Genomic DNA, 16,359 nt, shown 5'->3' with positions numbered 1-16,359 from the left:
TCCTTCAAAAAAGAAACAAAATTTTCAAGTTTTTATGACACAACTAAATTGAATAATTATTATATGCCCATGATCTAGGCCACCACAGACAATATATACAATATAATAAACACAATAAGACTAACTTTATAATTTGAAAATTATATATGTGTCAGTTTCCATTTTATTATCTTTTTTAATTCTTTTCTGTAATGAGGTAGGGAAGTGGGGGAGGGGTATAAGTCATGTTTTTCTTTGTGGTCAAGTTGGAATTATATTTGTAAGGACTAATATATTTATAGTTTTTCGTAGGGGTGTACATGGCTGGGTTGGTTCGGATTTTTCAAATATCAAATTAAACTATTTGTGTCGGATTTTTAAATCTATAAACCAAACCAAACCAATAAAACTCGAGTTTTTCAACTTTGGATTTTTTTCGGGTTTTTTAGATTTTCGGGTTTTTTCGGAAAAAATAATAATAATGAAATCGCGTAAAACAAATATTGCAAATTAACAAGTCATAGTGAAAATGATCATAATTTAAAAGTACTAAATCATGCTAAAATTAAGTTTAATAAGTATTAGTTACATGACTAAATATTAAAGGAAATTAAAATTAGATTATGTATTTGAATAAACCAATGTAAAACCATAGAACAAATATTCAATATTATTGTCATTCTTAGTGTTGAATTGATTTTCTTTTTGCATTAGTATTAATTTGATTTTGATTTAAGCTTTATTATAATTACCAATATCCGTGGACTATAATCTTTATTGAACCATTTAGAATTCTAAGTTTCAAACTTGAAATAATAATATATTAAAAGATAAAAACTATGAAAAAGTATAAGAAATATTTAAAAATTATATCAAAGTAAATATTTTTATGTATAAAATAAAATTTTAAAATTATATATATAATGTCGGGTTGGTTTGGTCTCGGGTTGGTTTTCTTAGGTTAAAACCAAACCAACCCAAATATAGTCGGGTTTTATTTTCCAATACCAAACCAAGTCAAACCAATCACTAGTCAGGTTTTTTTCTCTGTTTGACTCGGTTTGTGGTTTGGTTCGGTTTTCGGTTCGATTTTGTACACCCCTAGTTTTTCGAATCAAAATTTTAGGATATAGTCTTTATTCAGTTTTTAAGTTCAAATTTTTATGGACATTATGTTCTTTAAGTTCAAAATTTTAGGACACTATCCTTATTTAGATTTTTAAGTTTGAAACTTTTGGACACTATGTTCTTTAACATTGCGTTCTTTAAGTTTAATTTTTTCAATTCAAACTTCTTGATTTAAGGGTTGGTGTCTTGAAATTCACTATTTTTTATTTCAAACTTAGAGGGATTATTGTATCCTAAAGTTCAAATTGTGTAGGTCAAACTTTTGGCTTTTGTATCACGAAGGTTAATCGTTTTTTTTTTTTTGGTTAAAAGGATAGATATATTATAAATACTAAATTAGAGAGGGACGCGATAGGAATGTTAGAGGTTTGTGTCATAGATGGGCTAGTTACATAGTTAACAAAATGCCTAATACATTAACATGATCCTTAACTTGGCTTCAGCGGCCAACTATGCCCTCCAACTTTGAGTGTGCACAAGACACTTAAACTTACATTAAGTTGAACAAGTAGACACACGTATCCTACATGACATAATACATATAGAACGCCACCAGGGGCGGAGGCAGCGGCAGAAAATATTACTATTTATACATGGTTAAAATTATTTTTTAGGTATGTATAATGGATGTCGAACCCCCTTCCACTAGTTCGCCCTGGCTCCACCACGTAGGACACAGAATTGTCATGTAGGCAGTGGCGGAGGCAGAAATTCTATCAAGAGGGTTCAAATAAAAAAGATATTGTTGCTTGGAATCGAAATCGTGACCCAAAGCTCACATAGGCAAAATCCTGAACCCCATAAACCGTTGAGCAAGTCCTTTGACATATGCTCAAGGGATTCAATTTTAAATATATACACGTACACAAAAAAATTGATCTTATATATATAGTGTAATTTTTTTTCTGAGGGGGTTCGGATGAACCCCGGACACACTGTACATCCGCTCCTGCATGTAGGACGGATGTGTTTATTTGTTCAATTTTATACAAGTTTAAGTGTTTACTCATGCACACCCTAAGTTAAATGTCATAGTTCTCGGTTAAAGCCAAATTAAGAGTCATATTTATTTATTACTATGTCTTTACAAAATCTGAGTGTCCTTAAGTACATAGTTCTTGAAATGTCAGCCCATATTGTACTACTCACAAACATCGGAGAAACTATCGAAAAGATAGGAATTCCAAAAATATTGCACTTCACGCCCTCTTTACTTAGCAGGTCCGCTACTTTTGGGCCCATAAATTTAAATGTTGCGCTTTCTTCAGGCCATTGAACTTTGAAGAAGAAAAAACAATAATGAGAATAAAAAAGGAGCAGTATGTATAGTAGTGACCAATTTGATGTAGTTCTTATTTTATTACTTAGGTGACTAAAACGACATATATATTCATGAAATTGTGTCCTTAATTAATCAAGTTTGAATCTCATAGCTCAAACTTTAATTGTTACACTTGTAAAATAAGACGTGACTAAGCTTAATATGATCCGAAAGTCATGATGCTTGATTGCGCGATTATTATTCTCATTGATATGGATGCTGTAGAATTCTCATGTCTAGAATTAGAGAAATCAAGGATTGTATTGATGATTAAAATTATTAAGTACATACTACTTATATAAGGAGAGAATTGTAGAGTCTTAAGTTAACTATAAGAGGTTGTTTGGATTGACTTAAAAGTTGGTCAAACCTACTTTTAAGTCAGCTTTTGACTTCTAGAAGTGTTTGACAAAAATAAAAACAACTTAAAATAAGTCAAAAAAATGACTTAAAATAAGTTAAAAAGTGTTTGGAAAGGTTAAAAACAACTTAAAATAAGTTAAAAACTAAAAGTAGGTTTCCCCCCTACTTTTTATTTTTTAACTTAAAAGTCATTTTAGTTTAACTTTTTATTTTTTAATTAAAAACTACTTTATTTAAGTCAATCCAAACAAGCTATTAGAGTCCTACTACAATAATACATATTACTACTATAGTAATAATAATGCAATTACAAATAATCTAACCCTAATCGTAATCTAATCATCACAGTAGACTTCACCTAATACAAGTAGCAGCAGCCTAGTCGATAAAAGTAGTCTAATCCTAGTGTGACTAGCTCTACAACATTACACACATAAGTCAGCTTCTTTGGACCTGTTCCTTTGACATATAGCTTCCTTCATGTTCAACGGATATTAAGAAGAAAAGGAAGTGAACACGCGATATTTTAATTTCTAATACTATTAAAATGCACAATATACCAACACTTTTTGACAAGACATAGAAGGCAAAGGACAGACACATAGGCATGTACATTGTGATTTGTGGCATAGTATACGTTTGTGAAACAAGCCGTCCATCGTGCGCTCACGGCATAATCACATGGTAACAAAACATGCACGGGCTATTTGCTTAATGGAACAAAACAAAGGACATGAACCCACATGACTTGATTCTCTATTGATTTAACATATCTTAGGAGTAACATGGATACTGTCAATTAAGTCAAATGGCTTATGCCCATGTTTGTCTTCTTTTGCTTATCCTTCTTAACATAAATAAATCAACCTAGTTTTCAATTTGATGTTTATTAGACAAGACTTGATCAACAAACATGCATGCGTATGGATATTAAAATGTTTTATTTGTTCTACTTTCTTTTGTTTTTTTCTCCCTTGGCTATTGCTTGTGGAAAATGTTATGGGACGGGTGACAAATTCATGAAAACATGTTCCGTCTAACCCGTCAAAGTTTGAGCGAGTTGGACTAAAGAGTGTCAAATGACATTCCTTCTAAGGGCGGGGTGTCAAATAACACTACTTCGCCATTGTTTAGATAGATTAATGTTTTGTTAGTGTAATGTATATATGTTATATGTTGACTCATCTTCTTTTTTTCCATGTGTGTTACATTCTTATATGTAACACCCCTTTATAAAATTCCTGGTTCCGCCACCGGACCTAACCATCTCAAGCTATTATCTTTTTTTGCAAGGTAATAGCATACCTATTTATTGATTCAACTTATTTTGACATGCACAGATTTAGCTTTACCCGTCTATATAACTCTTTTAGAAAATGTCTTTTCACTCTCCCAACCACCCACACATAGAAGAAGAAAAATTGTATTTTAAAAAAGGGGGCAATTTTTGTGTCTCTTGCCCCTCTCCTTGTTTTATAACTCTTGTTCTTGAACATTTTTAGCTGTCAATCTCAAACTTAGCAAATTTGATTTAGTCGCTTGTCTATTGACATTAATATAATGTCCTTCCTAATCTACAAGTGCAAGAGACATATCATGTGAAAGTTAATTAATAATTAAGGAGATGGACACTGACAGTAGTCTAATCATCCCATACATCTAAGTAAAGATTAGATGAGTTCTTAAGATTCAAAAGAAATTAAATTATTCACCACGTGATGCATTTTAAGTATTTTATGTCATTTAATTACGGATTTTTCTTTTAAATGAGTTTGGTCTTTAAATTTTGCTCTTCAAAATCAAACTTATATCTAGCGAATGTAAGTTCTTTAATGGTATGAGACATAACTAGTTTGATACTAAACATTTTATCACAAGGATACTTGTCTTAACCAGAAGTTTCAAATTTGAAATTTGGAATGATTCTTTTCTCATATTAATGATTCTTACACGACGCAAATATAAACTAGTCGGAATACAAAATGAATTTCGAACAACGGGTGAAATCAAAAATAAATTTGTCAATATTTTTAACGTGTTATATATCATTAATTTTAGAAAAAATGACTAAAAAGTCGCCTAAACTATGACTGAATCCGCAGTAATACACTGTACTTTATGGAGGACCTAGTACCTTATCTTCTGGATATGTTTTTCAAGCATTTATTTACGTGATATAAATCTAAACTCGATTACCAAAGAATATAATGATTCACAAAATTAAATTCTAAAATATTCAATTGGTATATCCGTGGATAAATTGAAGTACATGCAAAAGAGATGATTTTCATTTAAAGGACTGATAATAATTAAACTACTTTGTATTTTTTGCATTTTTATAAAAGTGATTTTAGCTTGTTGGTCCCAATAAATACTATTGGTCTGTGTTAGGAGTAGGTAAAGAGTAACATCAAATAAATCTAACAACAATATTGAGACAAAAGGTTGGATGAATGAAAGTGCACATATCAGAGTTGTCTCTTTGCTAATCATTCCAAAATTACTCTCTTCATCTTTCTTTTTCTTCACATTGATTAATTGTACGGGAAAAGTTGACATTGATTTTGTTATTGAGATTTTAGAGTCTCAAAAAATAAACAAAAAGATAATTGTATGTCAAATATTGTTGGTTAATAAAGTACTTCTTCCGATTCAATATGTGTCATAGTTTGATTGGACATAAAATTTTAAAAAAATACAAGGACTTTACAATGTTTCATCTAACATTATAGGCAATTCTATTGTATATATAGCACCATAAATAGGAAGAGAAAAGGAGCAACGTATAAATTGAAGTTCAATAGATAAAATAAAGAATATTTCCAATTTAAAAACAATATTTAAAAGAATTGAATTTCAATAATTAGAGTGTTAGGACCGAAGTGTCATGCGGAATCTAGCAAAACAAACCTCGATAGACAAAGAGGAAGAAGATGAACGAGAACTATATCAAAAGACACCTATATAAATATGAAAGTATAAAATATATAGAGAAATAATCTCAGAATACAAAGAGGTTCACTCAAGTGATAACATATCTTTGTAGGACTGAAACAAAGAGTAAGAAGATGAACATAGAATTCTAAACTTTTTCTTACAAGGAAAAAGACTTAGCCAAATATGAAGACTTTCTGTTTTCCTTTTTAAAAAAAAATATATATATATATTTATGATAAGAAACTCAAGGCAAATACCCAACCTAGATTTTTTTTTTTTTAATCCTTAGTATATATAATATATATGTTATATGATTCTCGTTTTTTAAATATGTGTAAGTCATTTTCGTCATATAAAAATGAAGAAAACATGATGGATGAAGATGACTTGACGGCAGAATCAACAAAGAGATATTATGGGAAACCGACCATCTCTCCGTAACCCAAATGCTCCAATCGTGTGTGGGTCCATAATAAGTGGACTAAAGGATCCGTCTTATTATTTCTGTTAAATTAGGTTTTAGGACTAATTCATGCCATAAAATCTAACTCAAAAGAAGGAGGATTGTTCGAGTCTTATAAAAATTTCACTCATCTCATTAATCATCACCAATATGAGACTTTTGTCATTTTTTCACAATTTTTTTGTCTCATATTAATTACTCATCCACCTTATTAGAAATAGCAATCTTAATTAGTAATTTATAAAATTGATTAATTTCTTACTCGTTTTACTCTTTTTTAAAATGTAAACAAAATTATGACGTTTAAAAAAAAGGTACTATAAATTATGAAAATTAATTTTTAATTTATTTCTTAAGAGTTAAGGGCATATAAAAAGAACAGAGTACGTGACCCACATGCAAAATGCAAATCGACAATTTTTAATTTGTTGGTTGGTCCCGCGAGAAAACACTCGCACACTGCAAAAAACCAACAACCCCTTTGGATCTGTTTTTTCGTTTATATATATATATATATATATATAGCTCAATTTTAAAGATGATTATAATTTTAGAAAATAAAAGAATTCTTGAGTAATTTGATATAAGAATAAATTGATCTCTCTTAATCTTTTATCTTGAAACTTCAGACTGTCAGACGTAGTAAATAAAGTCATAGAACCTATTTGGATAGACTTAAAATTTATAACGTTTTAGCTTATATAAGTTAAAAATTATGTTATTTTTGCTATTTTGATTCAAAACAAGTCAATCTAAACAAACTCTAAGTTATGGTATATTGGTGTAGCAAGGACCGTTTCATGATCAGTCGATCGATGACACCGCTTTCATAGGGCTTCCTTCTCCATGTCCCAATTCTCTACCTAGTAGGCGTATGTTTACAATAATTTTCGATCTAAAACCAATCAACCTCAAGCCCAATACTAGACTTTAGGTATGTAATGTTGTTCAAGTATTGTTAGGTAAATAATTGCATGGAATAACGATGACATTTCATCTTCAATCGAAGAACACAACTTTATGATCAACTTCTGAAAAATAAAAAGACTTCAAGGTCTTCTTTTTACACAACTTTATGGTCATCCACTTATATGTTTCTCGAACTAATAAGTGATAGTTTAGGTATGAAACTCACACTCAATAGTTTAGGTATGAAACTTAAAAAAAGGGGATAGTTTAGGTGTGTTTTTGATATTTATCTCTTCTTTTTATGTTATTTTCTCGATTTAGCTGGAAAAATAAATATAAAGTCTGATCGATTTTAATTTACTTTGTATTAAACTCTATTTTTATATATTTAATTGTTATCATAAACACATTCATTAAGATCAAATCAAGCATTTAACAAAAAAATTACTATTATACAATTCTCACATTACTAATCCGCACATCATGATTTCCTATATTATAAACATGCATAACAATACATGTATTATTAATTGATAAGTATATAACTTATTTTAAACCAACTTTCGATCATGACCCTAAATTATATATGTCCTTTTCTTTTTCTCTCTTTAGCCATCCGATCTTAAATTATAAAAAAGACTTTATTCTTATGACCCAAAAGTAGGGTCAAAAGAACAATAAAAGTTCGTGGTGTGGCCATGCGTATTTCTTATTCATCTTTAATTAAAAGTCTCACATTTGAGTTTCTGTAAATACAAAATTATTTTTATCAGAAAACACCTTATCTCTTGATGTAGAATTTTTTAATACGAATTTAAATTCAAATATGAATATATCAGACGACACCGAATAGGAAAAAAAAAATAAGGTCAAAAGAACAAAGTTGATGTCATGACCAATAACATTCTTTGTTTTAACATGTCCATCATTATATTCCTTTCCTCTCCCTTTCCTCATTTTCCCCCTTTTTTCACTTTATTATACTTTTAGGCTGTCTTTTTATATAGAAAATTTTAATTTTATAATCCAATTTTACTTGTGGAGTTGGTAACTATGTAGATGCCTTGAAATAGCAGCATTGGATCCAGAATATTGGGTGGACGGCTGGACCCAAATATCAGCAATTAAGCAAAACGAATAATTTATTTACTATACAAATTTGACCATACATTAGGGCCATTTGTGTATGTCTCAATTTGGGGTGTTCTTAATTTTTGTCACTTAAATTAATTTTTTCCTTAGTAAAAAATAAGTGATTAAAAATATTTTAAATATTAAATAATAAATGATTATTTATGAGATATAAATTTATATAGTTCCATTTGATATGCTAATTTTCGTTTGTATATTTCGTTGTTTTTTTTTATTAATTATACAAATTGGATTTACAATAACATATTATATAAAATTATGTGTATTGTATACAAATTATTAATATAGATAAATAAATAATTATGTATAAATATTAAAATTATATAAATTCGTATAAGGTATTGTGGGTGATAATATACCCAAAAAAATATTTAAAAAATAAAAAACATATAGAACCAAACATCCAAAATGAAAGTTTATATATACCCAAACATATAGATATGTACAATATAATAATAAAATTATTAAATAAAGAAATATATACAAATACCTAAGATTTTTCATAGCAAATTAAGAAAAAGTTGATTGAAACACGTTTAGGTGGTTATGTGGAATTGAGATGCCTCAATTAAGAGGGAGAAAGAGAGCATTGAAACTTCAAATTTGATATTGTTAAGAGATTTTAGGAAGAAAAAAAAATGTGAGTGGAGGGAGGAGAAATAAATTGTGATTTGTATAAAAAGTATATAAATTAGACAAGAATTTCTTTTATTCCCTATACAAATCACTTTAGTGAGTCCTGAATTTAATAACAAATTTCATTAATTTATAGCAGTAATTCATAATTATGTAAAATTATAGTTAAATTGAATAATACATTGATAATATTTGTCAATTTGTGGAATTTTTCTTAAGATATATAAATATAAATACCTAAAATATAAGAGATAAAATTTAAACATATTTGAGGAATAATTCGGGCAAAAACTTGCATAAATTATGATTGAAAATGGGTCCACTGGAATGAAGATGTACGGCTTCACAAAATGAGCATGCATTTGTTAGCTAAATGTTTATTGTTTGTTTAATTAGAATTTGTTACAGCTCATTTATTATTTATGGTGTTTATTTAATTACGTTTAATTAGAATTTGTTAGCTAAAAATATTTTTTACTCCTAATTTCATTTGGTTTGTTAGTATTGTAAATAGGACTGTCTTATTACATATTTTTAATAATTTAAAGATATCTGTACATAAATTTTGTGTCGAAGTAAAAAATAATAATTTACTATAGATGAATAATATTTGAATGGAATTATTTTTTTCCAGTTGCACATGAAATACATCTACATCTAAAAAGAGATGAAAATTTGAGAACGATGACTTTGAAGCTACCCCTAGATATCTAGGTACTATTATAATTTATAAGTTTATTTTCCTCGATTTTGATACATTAATTACAAAATCATTAATAAGAGTTATTCAATTATATTATTTTATGTATCTTTGCAACATTTTCTTCTAAAATATTCCTTCGTTCATATTTACTTATTAACTTTATATTAAGAATAAATGTTTGTTTTTTTAGTTGTAAATGTTTATTTTTTTAGTCAAGTTTAAAAAATTTAAAAATAATTTATTATTTTATATTTATTTTTATCTTTGTTGCTAATGCTTTAATTATTTCCAATTCATTTACACTACATAGTAGTAGTACTTTTTATATCGTGATACATTTTTCTTTTTAATCCGTCATAAGAAGAATATCACATTTTTATAATTATAAATAATTTAATTTGAAGTTTCCCATTTCATCTTTAGTAGTGTTTTAGACTATTAATTTTGTTTTTTATTTTTATTTTTTTGTGTCAAGTCAAGTGATACCACATAAATTGAAACAAAATAAAATAAAATAATAATGGTGATATAATAAAATTATCATTTTATTTATTGTTTTTTAAAAATTGCACTAATGAAACACTGAACGGAAAAAATATTTAAAAATAATAATAAGTGTCTTTTGGTTTTTCCAAACTGTTTTATTTTCTGGTCTAAAATAATTCAATACTTATATTGGATGTAACAATTCTTATATTGGAGCAGAAAGAGTAATTTAATAAAAATAATACTCTAATATTTCATATTTGTAAAACGTTAAATTACACTAATATAGTAAAAAATTAACATTGTTTATGGATATATTTTACTATTATTAGTATTATTATAAACTAAAAAAGACAAAAAAGATGCCTAACGTAACTTGCAGCCCCGAAATTTCCGATCACACACATTAAAACAGCACCCTTTCTGACAAAATCAGTTATATATGTAATAATTAATTCTCATCATTACCCTTTTCGCTAATTCTCCTCCGTCTCATATTAATTGTCATATTATTAAAAATAATTATTCTAAATTCATATTTATAAATTACAATTTAAAATTTTAAAGTTGAGTGATTGGGAGGTGGATCTCTCGTGTGGAAAATATGAGATTGAAATGAACTTGTCGTGCAGGGCTTAATTAGTGTGATTTATATTTTTTGTGATTTACGAATTATGCATGAAGTGCTCACCCAAAGAGCAGAAGCGAGAGCTTACACGTAGGATAGAAATTATTGGTTTCCTGAGATTTCAAAAAATAAAGTGTGTCATTTTCTTGTAACACATGAAAAGTGTATTATATAATAAAATGGAGGGAGTAAAATATTATTTTTCAAGATCTAATATTAAATACTATTTCATCTGTTTATTTTTACTTGTCACTTTGATTTGCTACATCTATTAAGAAAACAATTATTGATATAACTCGTCTAACACACTAATATTGAGTTTATGAAAAATGATATGAAGAGTAGTATTAAAAGTCAAGGGGTAAATATGAAATTCTTTTTTATCTTTTTTTTGATATATAGAAAGTGACAAATAAAAATAAAAATATATTTTAAAAATAAGTAATAGATAAAAGTGAACAATGAAAATAATTAATAAGAATACTATGATAAAATAATCATAATAAATATAAAGAATAGAGAATAATTTTTCGTAAAAAGAAAAAGTGGATAACTAATATAGAACGGAACCGAAAGAGTGCTACTAATTCCCCAATATTAACACTACAAAAAAGGCAAGGGTAGTGTGCGATTCTCTCTCTCAAAACCCTCCAATGAATTTCTAGTGAGAGAAAGAGAAAGAAGAAAACTCCGATTACATAAACACTGCGGCCTTGTTGGCTACAAATCGGAGCAATGAAAGTATCTAATGGAAACTGTAGTTGTGCAGTGGAAAGAGACGATAGTAATACTACTACAACTAGTAGTGTCAACGATAGTAATACTACGACTGGTAGTCTCAGTATAAGTGGTGATGACGGCGCCGGAGAAGTGGGTGGAAGGGTGGTGGCAGTGGTGGGAGTGAAGTTAGATTCCAGAAGTAAAGAGTTGCTTACTTGGGCTTTGGTTAAGGTTGCTCAGACTGGAGATCATGTAGTGGCTGTACATGTTATCGATCCAAATTCTGGTAAAATTATGCCAGAAGTTGAACAGTTTTTGTGTTTTTTTTGCTGTTTATGTTAATGGGTATTCTTCATTGTTGTCATTCTTTTATTTGGTTAGGGGTTTTCTTCCATATTTCCAATTTTTTACACGCAGTGGAAGGGTTTTTGATGGTTTAATAGTTTGGAAATTGCTGAGTTTTTTCACAATTTTCTGCGGATAACCCTATTTGTGTAATGGGTATTAGGAGTATGTATTTCTGTCTTATTTTAGTCGTTGATTTGATGAGTAATAGTTATGGTAATTTCTGTTCTTTGATTTTGCTTTCGCAATTTGTTTCACTTTTCTCTGTTAATTTTTGGTTTTCTGCTCTGGGTATTATGCAGTTGTCTCATTTTCACACACAACGGCTCATTTGATGATGTAATAGTTGACAATTTTGTGTGTAATTTCTTCACTGTTTGTTTTCTTCTTCTAGTGTTTGGATTATTTATACATTTTCTGGGTTTCATTAGTGATGAATAATGTGCAAAGTCGAGGAATTTTTTGGATCTATCATGTGTGAACTAGACATTATGTAGGAGGACTTTCTCATTTAACTCGCAGTGGTTGATTTCATGGTGTTCCCTTGCACACTTTTTTTTGTTCAGTTTTAATGTGCTCTCATTTGTTTTATTTTGATCTTGTTGAAGATAAATCAGAACCTCTTTCACTGGTGAAGTCATTTGACTTGATGCTGGCTGCTTATGAGGGCTTCTGCAATTTAAAGCAGGTTTATTCACAAAACTCCTTCTCTTTGGATGGCTTTATTGAGTTTACTATCTGTAGAGCAGAACAGGAAATAGGATGAAAAGGAAATAAGCGAAAATCCCTGCCAGCCAGATATCCGAAGAACTGAAACCGTTGTTGTTTTGAGGGCCTGAATGATCTTTTTTTTCTTTTTCAAGAGAAGTACTTAGTCCTTGGTTCTGCATCAGGATTTTTATTTCTCAAATGCTTGTTTGGTTTCCTTGCACCAAAATTGTGTAGGAGAATTGTAGCAGTCCTTATATTAGTTATTTTATCACTTATGCTGTATGCGAGTATTTGGATTTTGGAGGTGAATTCATAATTTATTGAGGATGGGATTTCTAATTCACAATTTTTGTGGTATGTTAGTGGATCACTTCTTTCTTGTGGAATTTCTTAAATTTAGATCCAAATTTGTATAGTAACAGTAAATTTGATTTTTGATTTGCATATTTCCTTTTTCTGTTTGTCTGCTGCCTAGTTAGAGGAGCCAAGTCCATTTTTTTAAAATCTGGATTTGGATGAACTTTGTTTAGGTGCATTTGAAGCTTAAAGTCTGTCGAGGATCACCAGTTCGTAAAGTTCTTGCTCGCGAGGCGAAATTGGAAAGTGCTATAAATTTGATTATTGGGACTTCAGGCAGTCATCATGCCATTCGGTCGTCAGTGTCACTTGCAAAATACTGTGCTAGGAAAGTGACAAAGAGCATCTCTGTTATTGCCGTTGACAATGGCAAGATTGTTTATCAAAGGGAAGCTAGTGCTTTGGATGGAGATGAATCTAGTGACTCAGATGTGCCCAAATCAAGATTCAAGAGGAGGAAGACACTGAACAAAAGTCCTCTGAGCTTAATGCCTAAGAAAGCTGTGGAAGAAAACTCTTGTACAACAGAGAACAATTACATGGCTTTGGTGCCTGTTAAGCCTATTGAAGTCCGGGAGTCAAAGTCTCGCTGGACACTGCTTCGACGAGTTTTTCTTCAGAACATAGTGGCACCTGATAAATTTCCCGCAAAAAGGTCTTCTGTGATGCATTGGGTTTGGAAACGACCAAGTCGGCAATCTTTTGCAGCTATCTACCCTGATCATAAACAGAGTGTATCTGACAAGGATGAGCCTCATTGTACAAACTTGGATGAAGGGAAGGGGGCAATTATTCCTGTCGGAAGTGATGCTGATCCAATTTCAAATGAATGCTTTATTGTCCTTCCTGAGGAACTGGAGGGTCTTACTGAAAGGTACTCATCAATGTGCAGATTGTTCAATTACCAGGAGCTTTGTTCAGCAACATCTGATTTCCTGCCAGGTAAGTCCCCACCTTTCTGAACTTTGCAATTATGAGCATAACTTCTTCACTTTTCACTAAATGTATCTATATTTGTAGAGAATTTGATTGGAAAAGGAGGCAGCAGTAAGGTTTACAAAGGGTGCCTTCCAGATGGCAAGCAACTGGCTGTGAAAATATTGAAGCCATCAGAAGCTGTGGCACAGCAATTCCGTTCAGAGATAGAGATACTCACAACTCTGCATCACAAGCACATTATATCACTGATTGGGTTTTGTTTAGAGGAGAACAACCTTTTACTGGTTTATGATCTGTTATCCAGAGGAAGCTTAGAAGAGAATCTCCATGGTACCTATAACTAGATATTTGCTGCTTGTTTTTGGAGGCTTAAGCTATTTTTCCTGATTGGCTGTACTGACAACAATGTAAACTGCTAGGTTCCAAAAAGGATGAAAATTCATTTAGCTGGGCAGATAGATACAAGGTTTCTTTGGGTGTTGCTGAGGCACTGGACCACCTACACAATGCAGCTGATGGGCCCATAATCCACAGGGATGTGAAATCTTCAAACATTCTCCTGTCCGATGATTCTGAGCCACAGGTTGTTTATTCTTCTTCCTTAAAGTTGTGTCTTTCTGTGAATAACTAGTATTAACTGCTGTTTTGCATCCAGCTTTCAGATTTTGGACTTGCAACACCGGCCTCAAGCTGTTCAAATCATTTAGATAGCATTGATGTTGCTGGAACATTTGGGTAACTTATTTTTTCAGTTTGAGTTCAAATAAAATTTGTCTACATCACTTCATCAACAAAAAAAAAGCCTTTGTCAGTTCATAACTGATATTATATTGCAGCTACTTGGCTCCTGAGTACTTTATGCATGGAAAGATAACTGAAAAGATTGACGTGTATGCATTTGGTGTTGTTCTCCTTGAGCTTTTGTCTGGTAAAAAGCCAATTGATAATGGCAATGGGAAAGGTCAGGAAAGCTTAGTCATGTGGGTAAGTTGTCGTCTTTACAAATTGTGAGCAAAATATCTTTTTTTCTTCCCGCTGCATTTTAGATTGAGCCTTTCAAATTGTTGATAACGATTTTCAGGCGAAACAAGTTCTGAAGGGTGGGAACACGAAGGAGTTGCTAGATCCGAGCTTGATTGACACTTATGATCATGATCAATTTGAGAGAATGGTCTCGGCGGCATCACTGTGCATCAGACGAGCTCCTGGAATTAGACCTCAAATTGACATCGTGAGTGAACTTTGTCAGCCACTCAAGTTGAGGTTATTTTGTACTAAATATGTTGCCACTTTGCATTTATAATATTTAATGGTATTAAATTTTATTTTAAAAAATAGGTGGTAAAACTCCTCCAAGGTGAGGCTGAAACAATTAAGTGGGCGATTGAAGAAGGCAAATTTTCAGAAGAAGTAGATGCTGTCGATGGTGAACAACCACCCTCAAACATACAATCCTTTATTAATCTCGCATTGCTGAATTTGGAGGATGAGTCCTCACTTTCATGTACCAGCACGGGACCAACCATTTCCGTGGAGGATTATTTGCAAGGGAGATTTAGTCGCTCTTCAAGTTTTGACTAACCATTCCTATGATAGATGTCTATGGCTATATATCAAGTAACCCTTTTTCTGTAAATACCGAGCTTTCCTTGTTGATTGATTGCCCCCATCACTGGGTCCTGGTACGAGAGGTTTACAGCCATTAACCTCCTCCTTTGCCTAGCCTGGGATGATTTTTTCTTCAACTATCTCCTTTTTCCACAGCTTCTTTTTGGGGTGTAGTAACAAATGCTGCCAAGAGTATGAGCAAATGATTAGTAGATTGTCACAGGTGAGTTATTGTAAATCAAATCCAAAGTTGAGTTGTAATTAAACATCTGAGTTCATATGTAGTTGTAAGAAAATAGCTTTAGTTGTCAATAGAGAGGTTTAACCATTTCTGGAAATTCTACTCTTTGACCTGTTATTGCAACCTTAATTTTAGTTTGCAGAGAAGTGTTTATTACTCTTGCTAATATTACATGTCTTCTGTTTTTTTTTTCGTGAGTCCCAGCTTATTTAAGTATTTTATATAATCTACAAGCTTAGAAACTGTTGATCATTTTTTGCCATGTACATATTCACCAGTTTCCATATTCTTATTTTTTTGTACTTCTGGATTTTTGAATGGAGGGTCTTTCGGAAACATCTCTACTTTCACAAGATAATGATGAGGTTTACGTCATTCTATCCCTCCTCCTCAAACCTCACTTGTGGAATTCCATTGAGTATGATGTTGTACTTCTAGAGTTAGGTAACTGCAGATATATCTGAAAGACTGAATATTATAAAGAGAAATCTGTGGTTTACAATGTACTTTCGGTTTCTGTTCACTTTTGCTTGTCTACTTTATAGAATTTTATTTTATTTTATTTAATACTTATCTATTTTATTTTTGTTATTAAGTTTCACCATCTGAATGACCTGTAATAATTATGGGTGATTTGTGATAATACCAGCTAATTTAATGCTTGCTATGCGTGTATAAACTGTGATAGCATGACTATGGGTATGGTATATTATGTTGGATCGTATATTTTAGA

The 16,359-nt window shown here is 30.8% G+C and overlaps 1 protein-coding gene across 1 annotated transcript; it reads left to right on the top strand.

Moving 5' to 3' along the window:
* Positions 1 to 11,300: 11,300 nt before the first annotated feature.
* On the top strand, positions 11,301 to 15,818 carry LOC102588771 (serine/threonine-protein kinase STE20). The gene is made up of 9 exons (XM_006345305.2): positions 11,301 to 11,711; positions 12,379 to 12,458; positions 13,012 to 13,780; positions 13,859 to 14,107; positions 14,197 to 14,360; positions 14,433 to 14,512; positions 14,614 to 14,761; positions 14,859 to 15,008; positions 15,116 to 15,818. The coding sequence occupies exons 1-9, from the start codon at positions 11,441 to 11,443 to the stop codon at positions 15,356 to 15,358; spliced, it is 2,154 nt and encodes a 717-aa protein (XP_006345367.1). The 5' UTR covers positions 11,301 to 11,440; the 3' UTR covers positions 15,359 to 15,818.
* Positions 15,819 to 16,359: the final 541 nt, after the last annotated feature.

The sequence above is a fragment of the Solanum tuberosum genome, unplaced genomic scaffold, assembly GCF_000226075.1.
Source record: "Solanum tuberosum cultivar DM 1-3 516 R44 unplaced genomic scaffold, SolTub_3.0 scf00068, whole genome shotgun sequence".
Lineage (NCBI taxonomy): Eukaryota > Viridiplantae > Streptophyta > Magnoliopsida > Solanales > Solanaceae > Solanum > Solanum tuberosum.
The sequence above is the reverse complement of the archived record's forward strand: the minus strand, read 5'-3'. Positions and strand labels throughout refer to the sequence as shown.